We start from the raw sequence: 19,776 nt of genomic DNA, 5'->3' as shown, positions 1-19,776 counted from the left end.
ACACAGGTTTGGAGTAAATGATGACAGAAATGAAATTTTGGGGTGACCCTTCAAAGCCATTACAGCATCTGATGGTAGCCTCGAGATAAGGGACAGTCCACCAAACGGCTTGTTATTTAAAGCTTATGGTATTTCAAACTATTTTGATCAGTCATCTGGAACATAAGAAGAGACATTTCGAACAATGTCTTTTCTTTTTTCTGTATAAAAGTAAATGTGAACTAAGGCTGCACTCATCATGCCTTACAGAATGCATTCCATGGAAGAAAGAAACGGGTTTGGAACAACATCAGGCTGAATAAATGATTTTTTTTGGTAAACCATCCATTTATTTTCTCTCTTTCTATCCTATATCTCTAAAACTAAGTTTGACTCCACTCTCATGGCATTGTAATGGAAGTAAGAAAACTAGCTTTATAATTGTCTTCGTTCTGCACTTTTAACAACCATTGTCATTTTTCTTACTATGGTAGTCAACGGTGGCCTGGAAAGGTTTGGCAACAAGCATTTTTTTAATCAATTTGTTTACTCGTGGGCGAGTCAATTATGACAGAATTTCTGTTTTCGGTGAACTGTCCCTTTAAGAGTGCTGATGAAATCAATTTTTTTCATGTATGCAAAGTCTACCAAGATGTATAGTTGAACTATATCACTAAATTATCCAGGTTTGCTGTTTCTATTCCAGGTAACCCATCCCAATCCACATCTCTCCATTACATGAACCCCTACCAGATGAACGCCTACGCTCTGGCGCTGAAGGCTGTGGGCGAAATCATCCAGGACTATGACAGTGACAAGATGTTTCCAGCACTGGGCTTCGGAGCCAAACTGCCCCCTGATGGACGGGTGTCTCATGAATTTCCTCTAGTGAGTCAGCAGGAGAGTTTGTTGATCCCTGAGCCTCTATCCTTCTGTTATGCTCCCTCTAAACAGAGGAAATGTGTTTTTGCTCTCTGTATGATACATTGGGACAACATTATAGCCTCCACATGCCTTGATAGATCTGGGAGCCGAGTTAGAAATACAACAGTTTCCGAAACCTGGCTAGATTGCTTTGCTTTTGTTTTATTGGTGCTGTGAAAGCAGTTCAGTGCTGCTGAGGAGAGACTCCATGGGAGAGGAAATGCCCGCTGTCATATTGATTGACATAATCCATGTTCTTGCTTCGGCATTGTCGTTACACTAGAATGCAGTTGGCTAAAATGGTGGTGCATATGTAACCTTCGATTTCTGTCTTTCAGAACGGCAATATTGAAAATCCATACTGTAACGGCATTGAGGGGATATTGGAGGCATACCATCAAAGTTTAAAGACCGTCCAGCTCTACGGACCCACCAACTTTGCCCCTGTTGTAAATCATGTGGCCAGGTGGGTCTTCGGAAAAAACACTTTTTTAAGATTGTCTGTATAAAAAGACAAGATTTTCACAACATTCTTACAAATATTTTTTATGCTTTCAAATAAGCCTGACGTTATTGTTTGTTTAAATATTTGCCAATAATAAAATATTCATTAAGAAATAATTTACATCACCAATTGGAAATTTTGTGAAAACGTTCAAATTTAAATTGTGTTAGATGTTTCATCTTCAGTGCTGCATATTTTTATAATACTGATATTTATTTGGAGCTGTTTCTCTAGCTAACCTTGACTTTGACTGTTTGTGCATCATTTAAAAATTTGCCCCCCTTTAATTTGCCATTTAAAGAGACTTCTCTTGTTTTCGTTGACGTGTAAAATGTCAGCACATTTGCACTTTGCATACAAATGATAGATTGCCGAGATTTGTCACGGAGTGCGACGTAAATGCCATTTCCTGCATGAATAGCGAAATCGATCTTTGTTGAGATGTTTGAGTATTTGTGCATAGCGTTTACGAACAATGCTTTATGAATCAGAATTAGGTCGGATTCTTAATAACTGGCTGAGTTCTTTTGTTTTTGCCGCCCATGCGCTCAAAACACTTGAAATAATTACCTTGGCTTCAGATTGCTCTGACTCTCTGATGTTCCATCTTTATCTGTCCATGAAAGTGAAAAGTTCAAGTTTGAATGCAAAGTTTGGAACACAAAGCTTCTGACGTGCGCTGCTTACACGAAGCAGGCTTGTTATCCTTGTAAAGCTCACAACATACAGTAGGTGTCATGCCAGACTGAAACAGTACTGACTGCAGCTAGTTTTTAATTGTCATGTGATCAAGGGGAGTGGGTGTGTTTCCAGAAAAGGAAAAAGACAAAGTAGTCGTGTGAAGAGATCTCCACCCCCTTCCTCATATATCAGCATCACAACCAAGTCATTTTCCATCTGATTACACAGCATCCACTGTTGTAATTAAAAATGTCATCTCCACAGATCTGAATTAGACTTTCTAAATTGAAGCACAATACAGCTCCTCGGGCTCAGAGCTGATGCGGACAAAGAAATATTAAGCAAGCACAAAAGAACGTGGGTAGAATAAATTTGAGACATTTGATCATACAGGAAAATAGAAAGATACACAGTACTGTGTAGTAACTGTCTGACTACATTTAAAGAAATAGTTCACCTTCATGAAAATTCTTTCACTCAACCTCTTGTCATTTTAAACCTACAAAACACTAGAGGATATCTAGAAAAAAAATAGTTCGCCAAAAACCACTGGTCTCCATTGACTTCTATCGTATGGACCCAAATCCAATGAAAGTCAATGGGGACCAACGATTTTCTGCCACCAACATTTTTTTGCTGTGTTCTGAAGAAGAAAGAAAGTCATACAGGTCTGAAATGACAAGAGGGCATGTGTATATAATGATACAATTTTCCTTTAATTTGGATTGCATGAGAACGTCATGAAATTGACATATTAATGTATTTTTTTAAGTTCTCTACACAATTCCTAAATTCCTAAATCCAGTAAGTTCCTTCTTTCCAAATTCCAATTCAACATCCCATTGGGCTTTACCAATTCAATTTTCTACTCCTGGACTGAAAACAAAATCATGATCTATTCAGTAATTGTCTGCAGGAAAATAATAGTAAAACCCAAACTATAAAAACATTTCTGGTAATTGAAATCAAATAAATTGGCTAAATATTTTTGGCAAATCTTAAATAAATATCAGAAAATGTTCGTTGAGACACTTTAATTATTAACAGAAACTAAAATGTTGCCTTAGCAATAAAGTAAAATAAGTTGAGACACTTAAATTATCAGAACAGAAACTAAAAAAAATTCATAAATAAAAAATAAATTAATACATACAAATAAATAATAAGCAAAAAAAATGCATAACAAAATTGCCTTATATTTAAGTGAATAAACTTAAGTAAGATGAGTTTATCTTTTGACAAAAAAATAAGTTTTAAAACATGAATAAAACCACAACAAAACTACACATTTAACTGTTGTGTTGTATTTTTCTTCTTCCTGAAGTTACGCAGCTGCCGTCCAGGATGGCTCCCAGTACTTCATCCTCCTCATCATCACAGATGGTGTCATATCAGACATGTCACAGACCAAAGAGGCCATTGTGAATGTGAGTATGAGTTTATATCACAGAAGAAAAATGCATACAATGGGCATCATCATATTGATAGCTTGTTCTTTCAAGTTCACCAGCTCCCTTTGTTATTATGAATGACTGATTTAAGGGTTAAAACAACCAGCTTGTTGAGTGAGCAGAAGGGACCACTATAAAAAGAGATGTGTCTCATTACGTTAAGATGAAGAGGGTGCAGACTGCTGCTCTTTTCTAATGCACTGTCAACTGCATACTAAGGAAGCATACTAACTCAAATAGAACCTCATAAGGGACTGATTTGGAGCGACCTACATCAGTGGCGACTATACTGCATGTGATATATGCATGAAATAAAATGTGTGCGAGTCAGGCATAAAAATGTGGACAGGATAGTAATTAACAGAATAAATAAGATAGAGCTGGTTGCAGTGCATTCTGGAATAGCTTTCATTGAAAAGGGTACATGTAATTTTGCCTAAGAATTCGTCCAAAATGAGGTTTTTCAAGAGGTTGCATAGTTATAATTAGCCTTTGTGTTAGATGAACGCCCACGGTGCCTTTAAACACTGACTACCGTCTTCTCTTTCAAACATCAATTCAAGCATGGGCTGAACATCAACTCAATTTAGTTGATCTGAGTTTGTATGATCTTTCTACATTATTGAAATATGCAACATGGGTGACACGCATTGTATTGAGGTCACTATTTCAGTACAAAAGCTCAATTTCGTCTCCAGCGGAGCATGTCTTTTATCTACCCAATGAACAGGCCTGATATCCCAGCAGACTGGATTTAAAGGGAATTTGCGACTGTTTGCGACTGATTTGTAGAACAGCCACACCTTCCTTTTAAGATCTTGCCTGCTGCTCTTTCCCCACGGCCTGCACCTGCCAAGAAGATCCACATTTCTGCCACATTTCCACAGTATGACATTGAACAGAAGGTAAAAACAGAGGATTACACTGCACAACGTTTTTGTTTGTCTTTTTGAAGGTGTTTGCACATCCTAGCATACTCCTCATTTTTATCTAAGTGATTACAAATACATGTTTGAATTTGAAACATGGTGTTTGCATCAAAATGTGATTGAAAAATTGAAGAAGATGAATTTCATTCCGCTATGTTAAATGTAGAGCATCGCACGATCTAATGAATAATTTCTGAAGGTGTTGAATCTGGAACAGAAAAGATTACTGTTATCTAGAAGGGCTGTGCATCTCTTAATAAAGTGAAAAGGTCATATCAGGATCTTGGTATGTGATTAGCCATGCGATCTGTAACATTCCAATAACTACCATACATGGCAAACGGAGGTGTCCAAATTCTTTTTAAGACACCATAAAAATCAAGGTATCATTCAAATTTGGTACGTTAGATTTTTTCCAACTGCCGCATTTAATGTTAGTCTATTCTTCACTCAAAGATGTCATGTGACTTCCAAACAATCTAGGACTAGTCACACGGGTATTTTCGTTAAAAAAAAAACTTTACACCAAAACGAAAAAACACGCTATAAAGCACTGTCAAAAGAATACCAAACCAACAGGTAGTGATATAACCCTAAACATTCAGTCAAGACACTTTTATTTCTATAGCACATTTAAAAGCAACAGAGTTGCGCCAAAGTGCAGTGCATTTAAAACAGAGCATACAGCATATCTAACATCACAACAACAGATCTTAATCAAATGCTAAATAAAATAAATAAAATGAAAGAGCAGATTTAAAACTTGCTAGGGAAGGGACTGGCTTCAAATTAATAAGCAAGCTATTCCAGAGCCTGGGAGCTGTAGCAGAGAAGGCACGACCACCTTTTGTTTTGCAGCTACAACGAGGGACATTTGAAAGAGACCGATTACCAGATCTGAGAGCCCTTTGAGGAGAGGATGGAATCAGAAGATCACAGATATATTTTGGTGCCTTACCCGACAAAGCCTTGTATACAAGAGCAGTAATTTTGAAACCGATCCTGAACTGTACTGGGAGCCGATGTAAGGGTGCTACAATTGGAGTGATATGATCCTTCTTTTTTGTAACACTGAGAAGCCTCGCTGCAGCATTTTGAACAATTTGCAAACGGTAGATTGATGGCAATTTTAGGCAAGATTTTATAAAGCCGTTATAAAGGGAGTTGCAGTAGTCCAAACGCGATGTTATGAATGCGCGGATTACAGTCTTTGAATCTTTATGGGACAGGAGCTGTTTTAATTTCGCAATTGATCTAAAATGTAAGAATCTTCCATTCACTACATTGCTAATCTGTTTCTCAAAATTCAACAATGAATCAAATACAATCCTGAGATTTCTTACATGAGTTTGAACACTAGCAGAGGGAGAACCTAAACCAGAAACGGTTATAGGCCTAGCTTGGCCTAAAATCTGAATTACTCTTTTGCCTTCATTTAATTGCAAGAAATGATTAGCCATCCAGCATTCTATCTCTTCAAAACAGTCAGAGAGCTTGTCCCAGGAGTCGCTATTATTGATCATTCCTGGAATATAAAACTGCATATGGTCTGCATAGCAGTGGTACGAGTTCTTAAATTTCTTAAAAATGGCACACTGGGGCAACATGTACAGTGAGAAGAGTAAAGGGACTAAAATCGACCCTTGGGGAACACCGCATGACAATGGAACTGGCCGAGAAGAGAACTTCCCAACTTCATTGAGATGGTTATATCCTTCAGAAAGGCGCCAACAACCGCAACGCGATTGCCTGCATCCCACCACCTTTTCAAGCCTATGTAACAAAATGCTATAGTCGATTGTATTGAAGTCAGCGCTTAAGTCCAATAGTACTAGCACCACACATGAGCCAGTATCGAGAAGTTGCAAAAGATCATTACTGACTTTCAACAATGCGGTTTCTGCACTGTGCATCGATCTAAAACCCGAATGAAAAGTATGTAACGTATTAGACAAGTTGACAGGATTTAACTGGGAAAAGACGACTCACTCTAAAGTTCGGAGATAAAAGGCAGCTTCGAAATGGGTCTTAAATTACTGAGAATAGAAGGGTCTAGATTAGGTTTCTTCAGCAGAGGGTGGACCACTGCATGTTTAAAACTCGATGGAACCACTCAGTTTGCTAAAGAACTATTAATGCTAACTAATACAGCCAGATTTAACGTTGCAAACACTTCCTTAAAAAGGCGAGGCGTGTTGGCCTATCAGAAGCCTGGAATCTGATGTCACACAAAGGAGATAGCGGCATGCATTCCAATATCATACACCAAATCTCGGGTTTCACCATCTACACTACAAAACGTAAAGTTTCTAAAAATCTTCACCCTGGCAGGAGTTTTCAAAAAAGGTTTGGTTTCTTTGTACGAGTACTTTGTATGCATTTGGACAAATGGCCAATCCGCATAGAATAAACTGTGGTTTTGAAATTGCCCATGTTCGTGTGTAAAGGGCCTAATTCTCCAAAATTAGTAAATTTCACTTAGATTTGTGATATTTGTTGAGGGCATAGAGGTATAGGTCCATCACTCCATTTCATTTAAAGATATTGTTGATATATGTTTACACTGGCTCAATCAAAATTACCCAGAGTGCAACACAAGTTTTCTTACTGTAAAGTAGAAATGTGATATTAAACAGTAAGTTTTACAGTACTTTGCTGTTAAATCTACAGCGTAGACAATGTGCTCATGTATTAACAATTTGCATTAACAAAATCATAGTCAAATGCGGGTTTGTTTATACATAATATGTTCACATATATTCGTTCACATTTGGCAGACGCTTTGGATGAACTTATTATGCATTCAAGACAGAGATTTTATTATTGTGTGTGCTCCCTTAAACAGTTATTATCGTGCTGCTCACATGAGGCTTTACCAACTAAGCTATGGGAATTTCCGATTAAACCCCACAAAACCGCTGCCGGTACATACATTGATTTTTTAAACCCACCTGTGGGTTGTATTTGAGAGAAGTAAAAAACAACCTATACGGTCGTATAGAATCAAAACATCTTCTTATGCAAATCACCTCATTATTATATAACTCAGACATTCCATGAGCACATCCAGATGGACCACTAACTAAGTCATTTTTCTAACCAAATCTCCTCCCTGTTGGAAGGTCCTGAGGGGGCCACATGCATTATGTTCAAATACTGTTTCAAAGCAGCATGGACCTTTCACGGAAAACCTTAGAGGAACACTGACCCACTTCTCTCCTCTGATTCAGTTGGACAGAAGCATGTATCATTCATGAGAAAAGCTGTTCCACCAAGCAACGGTTTGCATCTCATCCTCATTCTTGATGCTGTCGGTTAAAAACAGGTCATAGGGGAACGGACATTCGCCCACAGAGGGCCATCTTGATCTGAGGGTGTTTCGACAACATCCCTTCACTTCCCACAACCGCTGACAACATCCTACCGCTTACCTGTCTCATTACGTTTCAACGGATATGTGAATGTAGACATGTGGCGTGTATATAGTGTATATACATGTGTATAGAAATATATTTATAAAGGAGTTGTTGAGGCGAAATGTGCATATGTCACATGGCAGATATATTCAGAGGTTTTCACAATAGAATATGGCTTTTCCAAGTTACTTATATTGGCTGTGTGCAACTACAACGTGTTTATATAGGAGCAGTCCAAGCCAAATCGAGTGGAAAATGACAGAATGCTCATTTTTGGGTGAACTATTGCTTTAAATCTAATAAAGTGCAGTTGTTGGTCTCTGACAGACTCTAATGAAGCATGCATATTCATTTTCTGTCTTAGATAATTAGCAGTGAAGGTTCGAATCCTCCCATCCATCACAAAAAGACACGCAGCATTTTTATTTGACATGGTAATTGCGAATAACAATAGTCACGGGTAAGGGCTAATCTGAGAATGATAATGAGAAACAACAACATTGGGAGCGCATTCATTTGTCATGTTGGACGTGGGCGGACCTCAAAAGATAAGCCAGTCAGGGTGCTGGAATGGTCGCAGTGGTCCGTCATCAGCCAATCAGAGATGACATGCGACAGGCGTAATCAATAAGACAGCTCTTTGTCAGCTTAACTGACTCGCTGCGACTGCTCGCTGCGTGACTGATGATAGCTGTAATAGAAGTTCCTGTCCTCAGTCACACCCTGACAGCATTGCGTGTTGTTTTCGCCTCCATCATGCTTTTTACCCTCGTTTAAAGAAATAGTGCCGTGTGTTTTCATTACTTGTGCTTGTAGATTCATACATTAAGCTCAAAAGCTCTGCTTGTTGTCCAAAAGCCAATTTAATTCTTCAGAATCGGCAGCTGGCTACGGAAGACATTACATTAATGTTCTCTTCAGACCAAATAATTACCCAGCCAGCATGTGATCCTGTGGCGTTTGTAACAAATGCTGGTACTTTGGGTTCCCAGAATTGAGTTGTTTTTTGCGTGAATGCGTCTGCATTCATATATGAGTATGGTTAAAGAGCTGTTTTTCAATTGTTGTCAAGGAAACAGTGTTGAACTAACAGACTTTGGTTTTCTCGTTACTTTCAATATCGGATGTCAATCATTGACAGGTTATGATGGCACAAATTGGACAACCGGCATCAATTATTCATGGTGCCCTGCCTCTCTCTTGTGACATGGACTGTCATGGATGCGGCTGTGTACTGATAGTTCAGGATTGAGGTTTGAGGTGGATATGACTTACAATCCCCGTCGGTAGAAATCTACGTGCTGTTATATTCTTTGACCATAAAAATGGTTCGCTTTCTTAAACTCTATTGTAGGAGATCACGAAAGGAGGAGGTGGTGTTAATATTGTGGGCTTCCATCACAAAAAGACCAAAGCTTGTTAAAAGGTGTAGAGAAAGTGAAGTGATGAACATGAGTTTGTGTGTGCTTCATTTATTTACACTTACACCAAAAAAATTGCTTCCATTGATAAGTTGTTTGTTTTTACAATGTTGTTTGTCGACTTTAAAGGTCCAGTGTATGAAATTTAGCAACATCTATCGCAGGGTTGCAAACTGCAGCCAGCTCATTCCACCCCTCCCATTCGATGTCGTCACGTTTTCACGTCTTTGCAGGAGGAGATAACGTATTTATGAAGCATGCTCTGTAAAGCAGTTTGTTCGTTGAGGGCTAATGAAGAAACAACATGGAGAATTCCATATAAGGCGACCCACGGTGTAGATAGAAATAGCTCATTCTGAGGTAATAAAAACATTACGTCTCGTTTTGTAAGGTCTTTATACACCTCTGAACACATATTTTATTACATTTCTGTGAATATATCCTCCAAAAAATCATACACTGGACCTTTAAATTTTACTCTGCTGACGGGACATAAAGTTTAGTCCTGATTCATTTAGTATTCACTACAGTCCATGCTATTAAATGCCACTTACACAAATTTATGAATGTTGAAAGTATTGGACTTATGCTAGTTGCACCCTGGTGTATAGTCAATGTAGCATATGTGCATTTGTGTGTATTCAGCTGTCTGTCCTCCTTTTAACTGTAGTAAAAATACATGTATTCACACAGGTGTAAACATTAATTCAAGTTGTTTGCACCCAAAAGACATCAGCATTAGCACGCTAGCTTTACTTCACAATAGCGAACTCCAGTCAGCACATATTAACTAGCTAATATCTCTTCTTGCTAATGTTAGCTAACGCATGCTTAACTCAGTAATTAGTCATAGTGTCACCACCATAAGTGCCTTGAAAAGTTTGTCTACTTGTCCAATTTTACACACTCAACTGCATTAAAATGTTGTTTGTGCAAAGCTATTACGGCCAACTAATGCAAATAGGTGGGATGTGTGGCCAGTGCTATTTATACACCTATCTTTAACCAGAGGCCTATTAACCATTATTGAATAGATACCCTACATGATGCAAAATACCCATTTGTGGTAAATGAGTGAGAATGCTATGAGTGCTATGTGAGGAACGTTGAGTTGTTTTCATTGTCTTAAATAGGCCGATCTGGGGTTAAGTGTCTGGAGGGTGAGTTGCTGAGTGGGTTGAAGATACAGGTTCTGTGATGATAATACTGGCCCTATCTCTCTCTCCTTCAGCACACCCTCTAGAACTTTCAAAATCAAGCCGTTATGCCATTGCAAAGTGTTATACACCTCTGTTCTAGACACGTAATATGTGTTCACATGTGATGTTGAGCATTCATTGACATTGTATTTTGGTAGTTCCTGACATTTGTCATTGTAAATGTTTAGCATTTTGAGTAAAACCCAACCGTAAGAGGAACTTACAAGAGCAGAAGCCTTTACAGTAGAACATTTGGTTTCTATCAAGTAACAGGACAGCCACATTGATAAACACAATGTCAATGTATCCATTATTTGAACAAGACCTTGACACTTAGGAAAAATCAATTGTCATTCACAACATGACATAAAATATTACTGTCCTCACGCCATTGAAAACACTCATATGACTCTTTCTTCTGGAACCATAAGACAATATTTTGAGTCCATTCAATGGAAGTCAATGGGGATCAATGTTGTTTGGTTGCCAACATCTTTCAAAATCTTTGGTGTTCTGCAGAAAACAGTCATGCAGGTTAAGAATGGCATAAGAGTCAATAAGTGATGAAAAATTCTCTTTAAGTATGTTTTTAGGTGAATGTATGAGTCAGTATTTTGTCTGAAAAGATTGTCTGAATCATTCACATACACATTCGCTCATCAACATCTTCACAGAGTTCCCTTAAATATTTATATTCTCAACCACTTGAAAAGCGTTCTGTTTGACAACCTACAAGCTGATATGAGACTTGTTTGTTTTATTGCTGAGACTGTACTTGAGTTGTTGTTCATCAGAACCTTAAGATTCATTCTTTACCTTAGAAAACTTGTTGATGGTTTTACATTAAAAATATAAATGCTCTTGCTTTGCCATTAGGCTGCCAAGCTGCCCATGTCCATCATTATTGTTGGAGTCGGCCAGGCTGAATTTGATGGTAAGTGTTTCAACCCTTTTCAATAACTGCAATCTAAATGAAAAAAAGCACGTAACACATTCTAGTGCTTTGTTAATAAAAACATTAATTCGATTGCTGATCAACTCCCAACCCAGCACATCTCAAAATTACTATTCTGAGTAAAGATTTGACATAATACATCATGCATCATTAACAGACAGCCACCAAAACATATGGAACACATTTCTTTATTTTTAATTGAGCTATTTATAACAGTGACTTTTTATTACAATACTAATATTTTATTAGAAATACTGTATAAAGGTTGTTTTTCATGGTCACAATTCCATGGATCATTTTTAAAGGCTTGGTCTGGGCTAATCACAGAGCGAGATGTAATTATCAGCAAACTGTGTTGGGTAACAAGTACATACCGTCATGTCACGGCATGCACAGTTGTAAGCAGTAGATCAGACCGGGAGGTCGAGCCAGGTCAAGAGAGACCTCAATCAATATTTGAATAAAGAGTCCAAGAATAACAACACATCCTCCACACGTGGAGGTGGATGATGAGCTCCTATTAAATGGTTAGCAGGTCATGTGGAGAGGGCTTGTTATTTGAAGACTCAATAATAAAATTTACTGTGAGCACTCCTGATTCAGACACCAATTACAGGTTACTTATGACTGGTGCCAAGGCTGTAAGAGATGATTAGGGAAATGACAGCCTTAGGTAGACTTTTGTAAATGACTTCATCACTAGGAATACAATTAAAGAAGTGTGCATTATGGTAGGGTATTAAAAGGGATAGTTCATCCAAAAATGAAAAAACTGTAATCATTTACTCACCCTCAGGTTGTTTCAAATCTGTATGAATTTCTTTGTTCCAAGGAACACAGAGAAAGATATTTGGAAGAATGTTAGCAATTTTCAGTTCTTTGACATCATCCAGTACCATAGTAGGAAAAGAATAGTGTAGGTGTTTGTTCTGTTGAACACATAATGAGATATTTTGAAGAATTTAGGAAAACAAAGAGTTCTCGGGCACCTTTGACTACCATTTATTTCTTCCTACTGTGGTACACAATGAGGTCCCGCAATTTAAAATTACAAAAATTCTTCCAAATATCTTTCTTTGTGTTCATCGGAACAAAGTTTTATTTACTCACGCTCATGTAATTTCTACAGGTATGGAATTACATGACCATGAGTAAATGATGAAAGAATTTTCATTTTGGGTGAACTTTTTGTTGAAATGTGTAATAGAGAGTTCCCAATGAAAGCGACTTGCACGAGTGCATCACACTTTTGACGCGTAGTTTGATGCTTGAACATTTTGAGTTTACTCGCTTCATTCCCGCGTGAAATTCTCTTCACTACAGACGCGAATTCGCATCATGGGAGGGACTCCTACCAGGCGGCTCCCATCTCGTACATATATATAGATTAAATTGTGTAAATAGCGTTTTTACAATTTACCAGATTGTCCAACCTCCTCACTCACTTTCTTCCAAGCAAGATCAGTTTTATTCCTGTTTCGATAAAAGTAAGATGTATCGTACAGCTCTGGGTATATACATACAGCAAAGATGATTTTGTCCTCCATTTTTGCTTTGGATTTCTGCCTCCGCTCGCTATCACGTCACTACTAGAACAAACTCCTGATTGGCTAGTGCAGCGAATTTTCGCAAAAGTTACGATTTTTCAACTTGCGCGGTTCACGTGTCATTAAGCGTCCGAAACGCTCAATTCGCGCTGCCTCATTCGCGCGAATCGCACCGCAGGATGTCCTATCATGTTTTTAGATTGACTTAACATGTAAATCCCTTGCACTTAACGCTTCAATCGCGTTCGGTGGAAAGAGAAATCAGGTATGAGCCCTTACAGAAAAGCCACACGTAAAAACATATGAAACATGTAGCTTTGGAATGAAAATTGCTGATGTAAGCAACAGTAGACGCATTAAATGTTCCTCAATTTTCCTCCTTGTCTTTTCTCAAAGCTATGGTTGAGTTGGATGGTGATGACATAAGAATCTCTTCACGAGGGAAACTTGCAGAGCGAGACATTGTCCAGGTGACACCAGGAGTCTTCTCCTTTTTTTTTAATCAGTACCCATCTTGTCTGAAATGCATGCATGCATGTTATGTTAACCTTTTGGTTTTAAGCAGCTGTGACTTGTGCCCCGAGTCTCCTTCTTTAGCAATCAAATCCATTAAGCAGGACATTTTTAATTATTACAATCACTGAGCTGAGCTCTCATGTAGCAGCTTTACGCAGTAATCCACACTATTATAAGCAATTCATTATGCAGGTCCCCTGTGACTGCAACCTGTCATTAGTAATAATAAGAATATCTAAGGCTAATGAGTCACAGCCTTAATTAACCTGTGAGCAAAGGTTATCTCTTTTTATGCAGGAAAAGAATGGTTTGTTTGGTGGATGTATACAAATTATCGAATGCATAAATCGTAAATGTGGTATAAATGAATGAATGATGTGTGAAGAATGAATGAAAGAATCAATTTAGTTTGGATGAGAGAAGCAATAAATATGGGTGACTGGGTGGATTAATGTGGTGAGGATGGAATGAATGAATGAACGTAAAAACAGATGATGCAAAAATGGAAGAATGAATCAGTGATTCAGTGAATCAGTAATGATTAGGTGTAACTAGATGATGAGATAGTTGCTTGCAAATGAGAAGGGAGAAATGGATGAATAAATGATGGATGCATTTATGAATGAATGGATGGATGGATGGATGAATGAATGAATAGTGGAAAAACTACTGAAGAAATAAAAGATGCATTTTTGAATGAATGAATTATGTAAAAATGAATCAATGAATATATAGAGGACTAGATGGATAAATGGGGTAAGGATGGAATGAAAGAATGAACAAACAAGTGAGAAATGAATGGATGTGTCTATGGATGGATGAATGAATGAACAATGGAACAATGAATGAACAAACAAACAGTAGATGTATTTATAAATGAATGATGTAAAAATAGAAGAATGAATCGATTAATATATCCAAGTGAATTGAAGGAAAATGAAAGAATGAATAAGTAAGGCAAGCAATGAATAAATGAACGAAAGAAAGAGAAAATATGTTATCAATAAATATGGGTGAATAAATGTGGTGAGAAAGAAGTAAATGAATGAATGAACGAACAAATGCTGAAAAAGTGGAAAGAATGAATTACTGAATTAGTAGCGGTGACTAGATCGGTAAATGTGGTTAAAATTGAATGATTGAGGATAATGGATGTTAGATGGATGGATTCCGAATGAATGGGGGAATGAGTATCTGAACCAATCAGTAACTGAACAGATGTTTTCCCCTCCTCACAGTTTGTGCCGTTTCGGGATTACATGGACCGGACGGGTAACCACGTGTTGAGTATGGCCCGTCTGGCCAAAGACGTTTTGGCTGAGATTCCTGACCAGTTCATTTCCTACATGAAGAGCCGGGGAATCAAACCCAATCCAGCACCGCCCCCTTACACACCCCCAGGACACACGCACCACACACAGATCTGAGCACACCCTGGGCTTTGAAAGCTAGTCTGAAACAGCAGCCCTCTTCTCCCTGGAATTATGGGGTAGCTATACAGGACCTTTGGAGCTTTAGCTCCCGAGGTTTCCGTGTGTTTGAACTCTCCAAGACACTCCGAGGTACAGTGGCGTTTCTTTTTGTGTTTCTTTTTAATATATATTTATGCCTGTTTTCCTTGGGTAGGACAGTGTGATCCAAGAATGTGACCCAAGGGCAGCTTTTTGTTTTGTTTTATTTGGAAAATATAATATATAAATATTTTGGCCTGTGACTGTTTCTTATTTCTTGGATGGATTGACGAGGGGACAAGAACCTGGAGGAGATGTTTGTGGTTTCAACTTGTGCCTGTCTGTGACTGTGTCATACCGGACACATGTGCCCTATTCTGACATTTGACCTTATTTCACATCAGTATACTAGTTTGTGTGTGTGTGTGTGTGTGAGTGTGTGTGTTTTTGTTACAGTGATACTTTTAGATCTGTAACACTTTGTTTCAAGTGTGAATTCCTTTAATTATGTCTAAAAAATAGTTTTTCAATTCCATTATGGTTTATGAAAGCATGGGTGAGTGTTGAGAGAATGAGGAGTGCAGATTTTTTCCAACAGTTCCACACAGGACACAGTTACAGGAAGCATGTTTTTGGTCTTCAGTGCTTCAAAAATCAGCATGCCGAATATGATCGCCAAACCAACTTGCCTGATTTCAGATTTTTTACTCATGATCTTCACACGTACATATATCTGTGGAAATGCAGAAGGGTCGTTCTGCATCAGTCGATCCTAAATAAGTCTCCCTCTCTCTCTTGGGCAATAATGGAGTGTGCTCAGAGCGCTCTCAGTTCATTCACCAATTCAATTTTGTCAAGAGGCTTTTAATCAAATTAGAGTGTCTGATGTATCTGCACACTGCCAGTACAGGGCTGAATGGAGGAGCTCTTGTAATGGAGCACATTACTGTCCTGTCCGAGTATAATAACCATCAGCATTTATCCCTGTGATTGTGTATGGGGCATTAATTACCTACCCAGGCCGCTAAAAGGTGAGATGTGCTGCCGCCAACCCATGAGGCTTTGTGCTATATAAAGTGTTCGCTCACATGAAGAATGAAAAGCATTATGATGCATTAGCTCATAACATAACAATGCATTGAAATTGTTACGTTTATCAGCCAAAATCCAAATGTTATTTTGTTTTTAGATTTCTTCACTTTGTTCTGATTGTTTGTTCGGATTACATATTTTATAAAAAGGTGTTTTTTTTAATACAATGTTTTTTGATTCTACTGTTTGTGTGCTTGAAGAGTTTATTTGCAGAAAAAGATAACTGTTAATTAAGTTAAGTTTTAGTGTGTTTTATTGTGTTAGTTAGCTGTATTTGTATTTTGTTTGCAGTTTGATTGATTGGAATCCACCATAAAAAAGTTGATTTTTGATAATATAAAAAATAGGTTTTTTTTGATAATTTTACGTTCCTGTTTGTGTATTTTTGTTGTTTCTTCAGATAACGTAAGTCTAGTGTTTTTAAATGTCCTCTTTTGCTTCTGATTCGTTCTTCGGATTGCATATTATAGAAAAAAAAATACTTAAAAATTAGTAACCTGGCTGCCTTATGTTGAGTTCATTCAACTTAAAAAAATTGGTTTACTAATAAATGTAATGCAAACTCGTTATGTATTTGTAAAAACCGCCGCTAGGGCGCACGATCAAACCAACAACAGTGCCGTAGCTTGATGGCAGTGTGAAGGAGCGTGGAATGATGGGTTCTGTTGACTTCAAATCCACCGCTGATGGTCATCAATCAGACGGGAACGAGAAATCATGTTAGCGGATGAGGTTAAGATTTATGAATGTTGTGAATTATTGTGGTCCATAAATAAGTGACTGCTCGAAACAAGCTAGTGTTCCTAGATGCAAGACGTCGTGCGGTTTCTACTTCATTAAAGACGGTAACAAAGGAGAACGTGGATATGACGCCATTGACAGGCGACTGCACAGCCCCATGTCATTGTTTAGAATGGCGATTTTCTCACGATTTACAAGTATTTGGAAACATTTGAGATATTGTAAGTACTCAGCTGAACAAAATAGCCTAGTGGTTTTTTTATATTTTACTGCAAAATTATTACAAACTGCGCCTTTAACTATTCTTTAAATTGACTTTATTCAAAATTTTTAGGCAGCGAGATTAATTATTTTTTAATTAAACTTACAATTATTTTTTATACATACACGTTCATGTGGGGCACAGTTTACTTGTTGTTGTTTTTTCTTTATATCGAACACAAAACCATTAACTGCCACTTGTGTGAATACTATATCCTGCCGTTACGATAATCAACTTATACTTTTAATGAAATACAAAAACCAGCTGCTAAACCTTTATCCCAAATTATTAAATGTAAATGCCAGTGAGATAATTAAAACCAATTTAACTATGCATATCATCTAATAATTTAATACGCAAAAGCTCGATAAGCTTTCATAACACAGAAACCAAGCAGGTGAGATCAATCCAATCTGGGCTGAAGATTTCCTATCTATTCTTCTAGAATATTTTAAAGCAGACACAAACTTTGTAATTACAAAACTGTTAAACAAATATAATACAGAGTTTATCTGCCTGTTGTTGTTGTTGTGCACAACCGGAATGATTTACAATCAAAAGCTACAATGTTTATACGGATATTGAGGATCTGGGAAGCGATTGGTATGCGCTTTCTCCAATCCAGTCACCAGTTAAAACAGTTATTCTGTTTGTCCATTTCGATGCCTTCAAATTAATGACCTTGATTCAGTAACAACCTCACGCTATTCAAACGCTGTTCATCGGTTCTTTGTTATTTGCAAAGTGAGAGACATTGATGGCTTTAACTAGCAGGGTAGCCATTGTGTGTAATATCATTAGCCATGCTAATTCTATAATCATGGTTATAAAGAATTAGCACAGACGAAATTTCCACCAAAAAACATTAGGTAGAAACAAGCTGTTTACATATTCCTCCCTGACATCATTGTAAGCATCATCACTGTGTTGGTGTAAAGGACCATAAACAATAACAACAACAAATGTTTCACCATTTACCTTAGATACTGATCACTGCAGTGCTAAATATTATATATATATATATATATATATTGAAAAAGTGTTTACTCAGAGTATAAAATAACTTCTGGAAACTATACTGGTTTGATGTCTTTCATCTTTAATATAGCGTCAAGAGTTTACAGTCTACTAATTCGATGAGCAATTACCATTCCTCCGAGATGTTTTAAGGGAGCACTCTACTACAAGGAAGTCATAGGCGTACTTGTAGTATATATTAATGTTTTCCCTCCTTGAGATGATGTTATGAGAATATATATTTATTTTTATTTCTGTCTGGAATGTACGATAAGCCATTAATACAGTCCTCGGCATAGAAAACAAGATGACCAGCATCCAGGAGGACTGAATCACTTCATGAGAATGATACCTGTATCACAGGAAGTGTATGACACATGCTCTGTACTGCATATAATGAGCATTGTCCACGTGTAACATATACTGTAGAGAATGATTTTGTTGGAATAATTGTGCATGTATGGCCTGATGTTTAGTGGATTGATTGAGTTTGTTTTGCTCTTGCTGTTTTTGTGGTTCTGTTGGGACTTTTCTCCCTTATTGGTTTAATTTTTGTTATTTATGGTCAGATGGGAAATTGGAATATAACCAGCATATCATGGCCAGAGCTTTTAATAATAATATTATTATTATTTAGTTATTGTTTTTTAATAATAATAATAATAATGTTAGTATCATTATTAGTTGTCTCTATTATTTATAGTAATATGTAATAATTGTCAATAATAATAATAATTCTATGAATAGTAATAATACACTTATTATTAAAAAAATAACACAATTATAAAATACAAATTATGAATGTTTTCTTGGGATTATGTTTTATTTCTTATAACATTTGTATTTTTTGTTTTACTTTTATGGTTGTTGTTATTATGATTTCTTTTGCATGTTTGCTCCCAATAAATTCTATTGTAAATGATCTTTGTCATACGGTGGGTTGTGAAATGCTTTGTATTGAACTGCCTTAACTAAATATTAATAAATTCCAGTCTTTTACAACCTCTTGTTTTCTCCGGAGTGTATATATAGCACAGATGGTGAGGTATGCCGTGGATTGTGTATTGAATAGGTCAACAACAGACCATTATCACATGCTCTATGGTAGACTACGCTCCCCAATGTGAAGACCCGCTGCACTGCACCGCCGTTGACTCATACCGGAAACCTGTGACATATTCACTGCTTCAATGATAATGAGCAGAACAAGGTAAATAAGACTTTCAGGAGGCAACAAGAGCCACATTCATGACTACTGATAACCATCAGACTCTGTTTTGAGAATATAATGAGTGAATAATATTTCCATGTTTCTTTTTATTTGGTGAATGACTTTAATTAAAAAGAGATATTGAGGCTGGAGTGAAAAAGTGAAGCAACAAAAGATAATTTAATAATTAGGTATCAACAGAATGTGTTGTTTTGAATGGAATATTCAGTTCATGCTAATTCAGAAATACTGAAAATATTTCTTGCATGTATGTCCCAAGAACAGAAAAAAGCCATAATTTTATACAAAACATATAGGCTAACACAACAACGTCCATGAAACTCGTATTTATTCAATTTAACAATACAAGTAGGTTGGTTTCTAAAGCAAAGTACATTCAAGCTATAGCCTGTGTTTTGTATCACTCTATACATGCTTCATCAAATCATGTGTTTCTTGCAACCTTTACATTACTATTGA

At 37.1% G+C, this 19,776-nt stretch overlaps 1 protein-coding gene across 1 annotated transcript in view; it reads left to right on the top strand.

Moving 5' to 3' along the window:
• The window catches only part of cpne5b (copine Vb), a 105,734-nt gene extending 86,667 nt beyond the window's left edge, over positions 1-19,067 (top strand). Inside the window, exons 15-20 of the mRNA XM_056735150.1 lie at positions 686-867; positions 1,242-1,369; positions 3,414-3,516; positions 11,382-11,439; positions 13,404-13,477; positions 14,762-19,067. Of these exons, the coding sequence (XP_056591128.1) occupies positions 686-867; positions 1,242-1,369; positions 3,414-3,516; positions 11,382-11,439; positions 13,404-13,477; positions 14,762-14,950 (734 nt within the window). The 3' untranslated portion in view covers positions 14,951-19,067. The remainder of the gene's footprint in view (positions 1-685; positions 868-1,241; positions 1,370-3,413; positions 3,517-11,381; positions 11,440-13,403; positions 13,478-14,761) is intronic.
• The last annotated feature ends 709 nt before the right edge of the window (positions 19,068-19,776 follow it).

This window comes from Triplophysa dalaica, chromosome 21 (genome assembly GCF_015846415.1).
Source record: "Triplophysa dalaica isolate WHDGS20190420 chromosome 21, ASM1584641v1, whole genome shotgun sequence".
In the NCBI taxonomy this organism is placed as follows: Eukaryota; Metazoa; Chordata; class Actinopteri; order Cypriniformes; family Nemacheilidae; genus Triplophysa; species Triplophysa dalaica.
The sequence above is the reverse complement of the archived record's forward strand: the minus strand, read 5'-3'. Positions and strand labels throughout refer to the sequence as shown.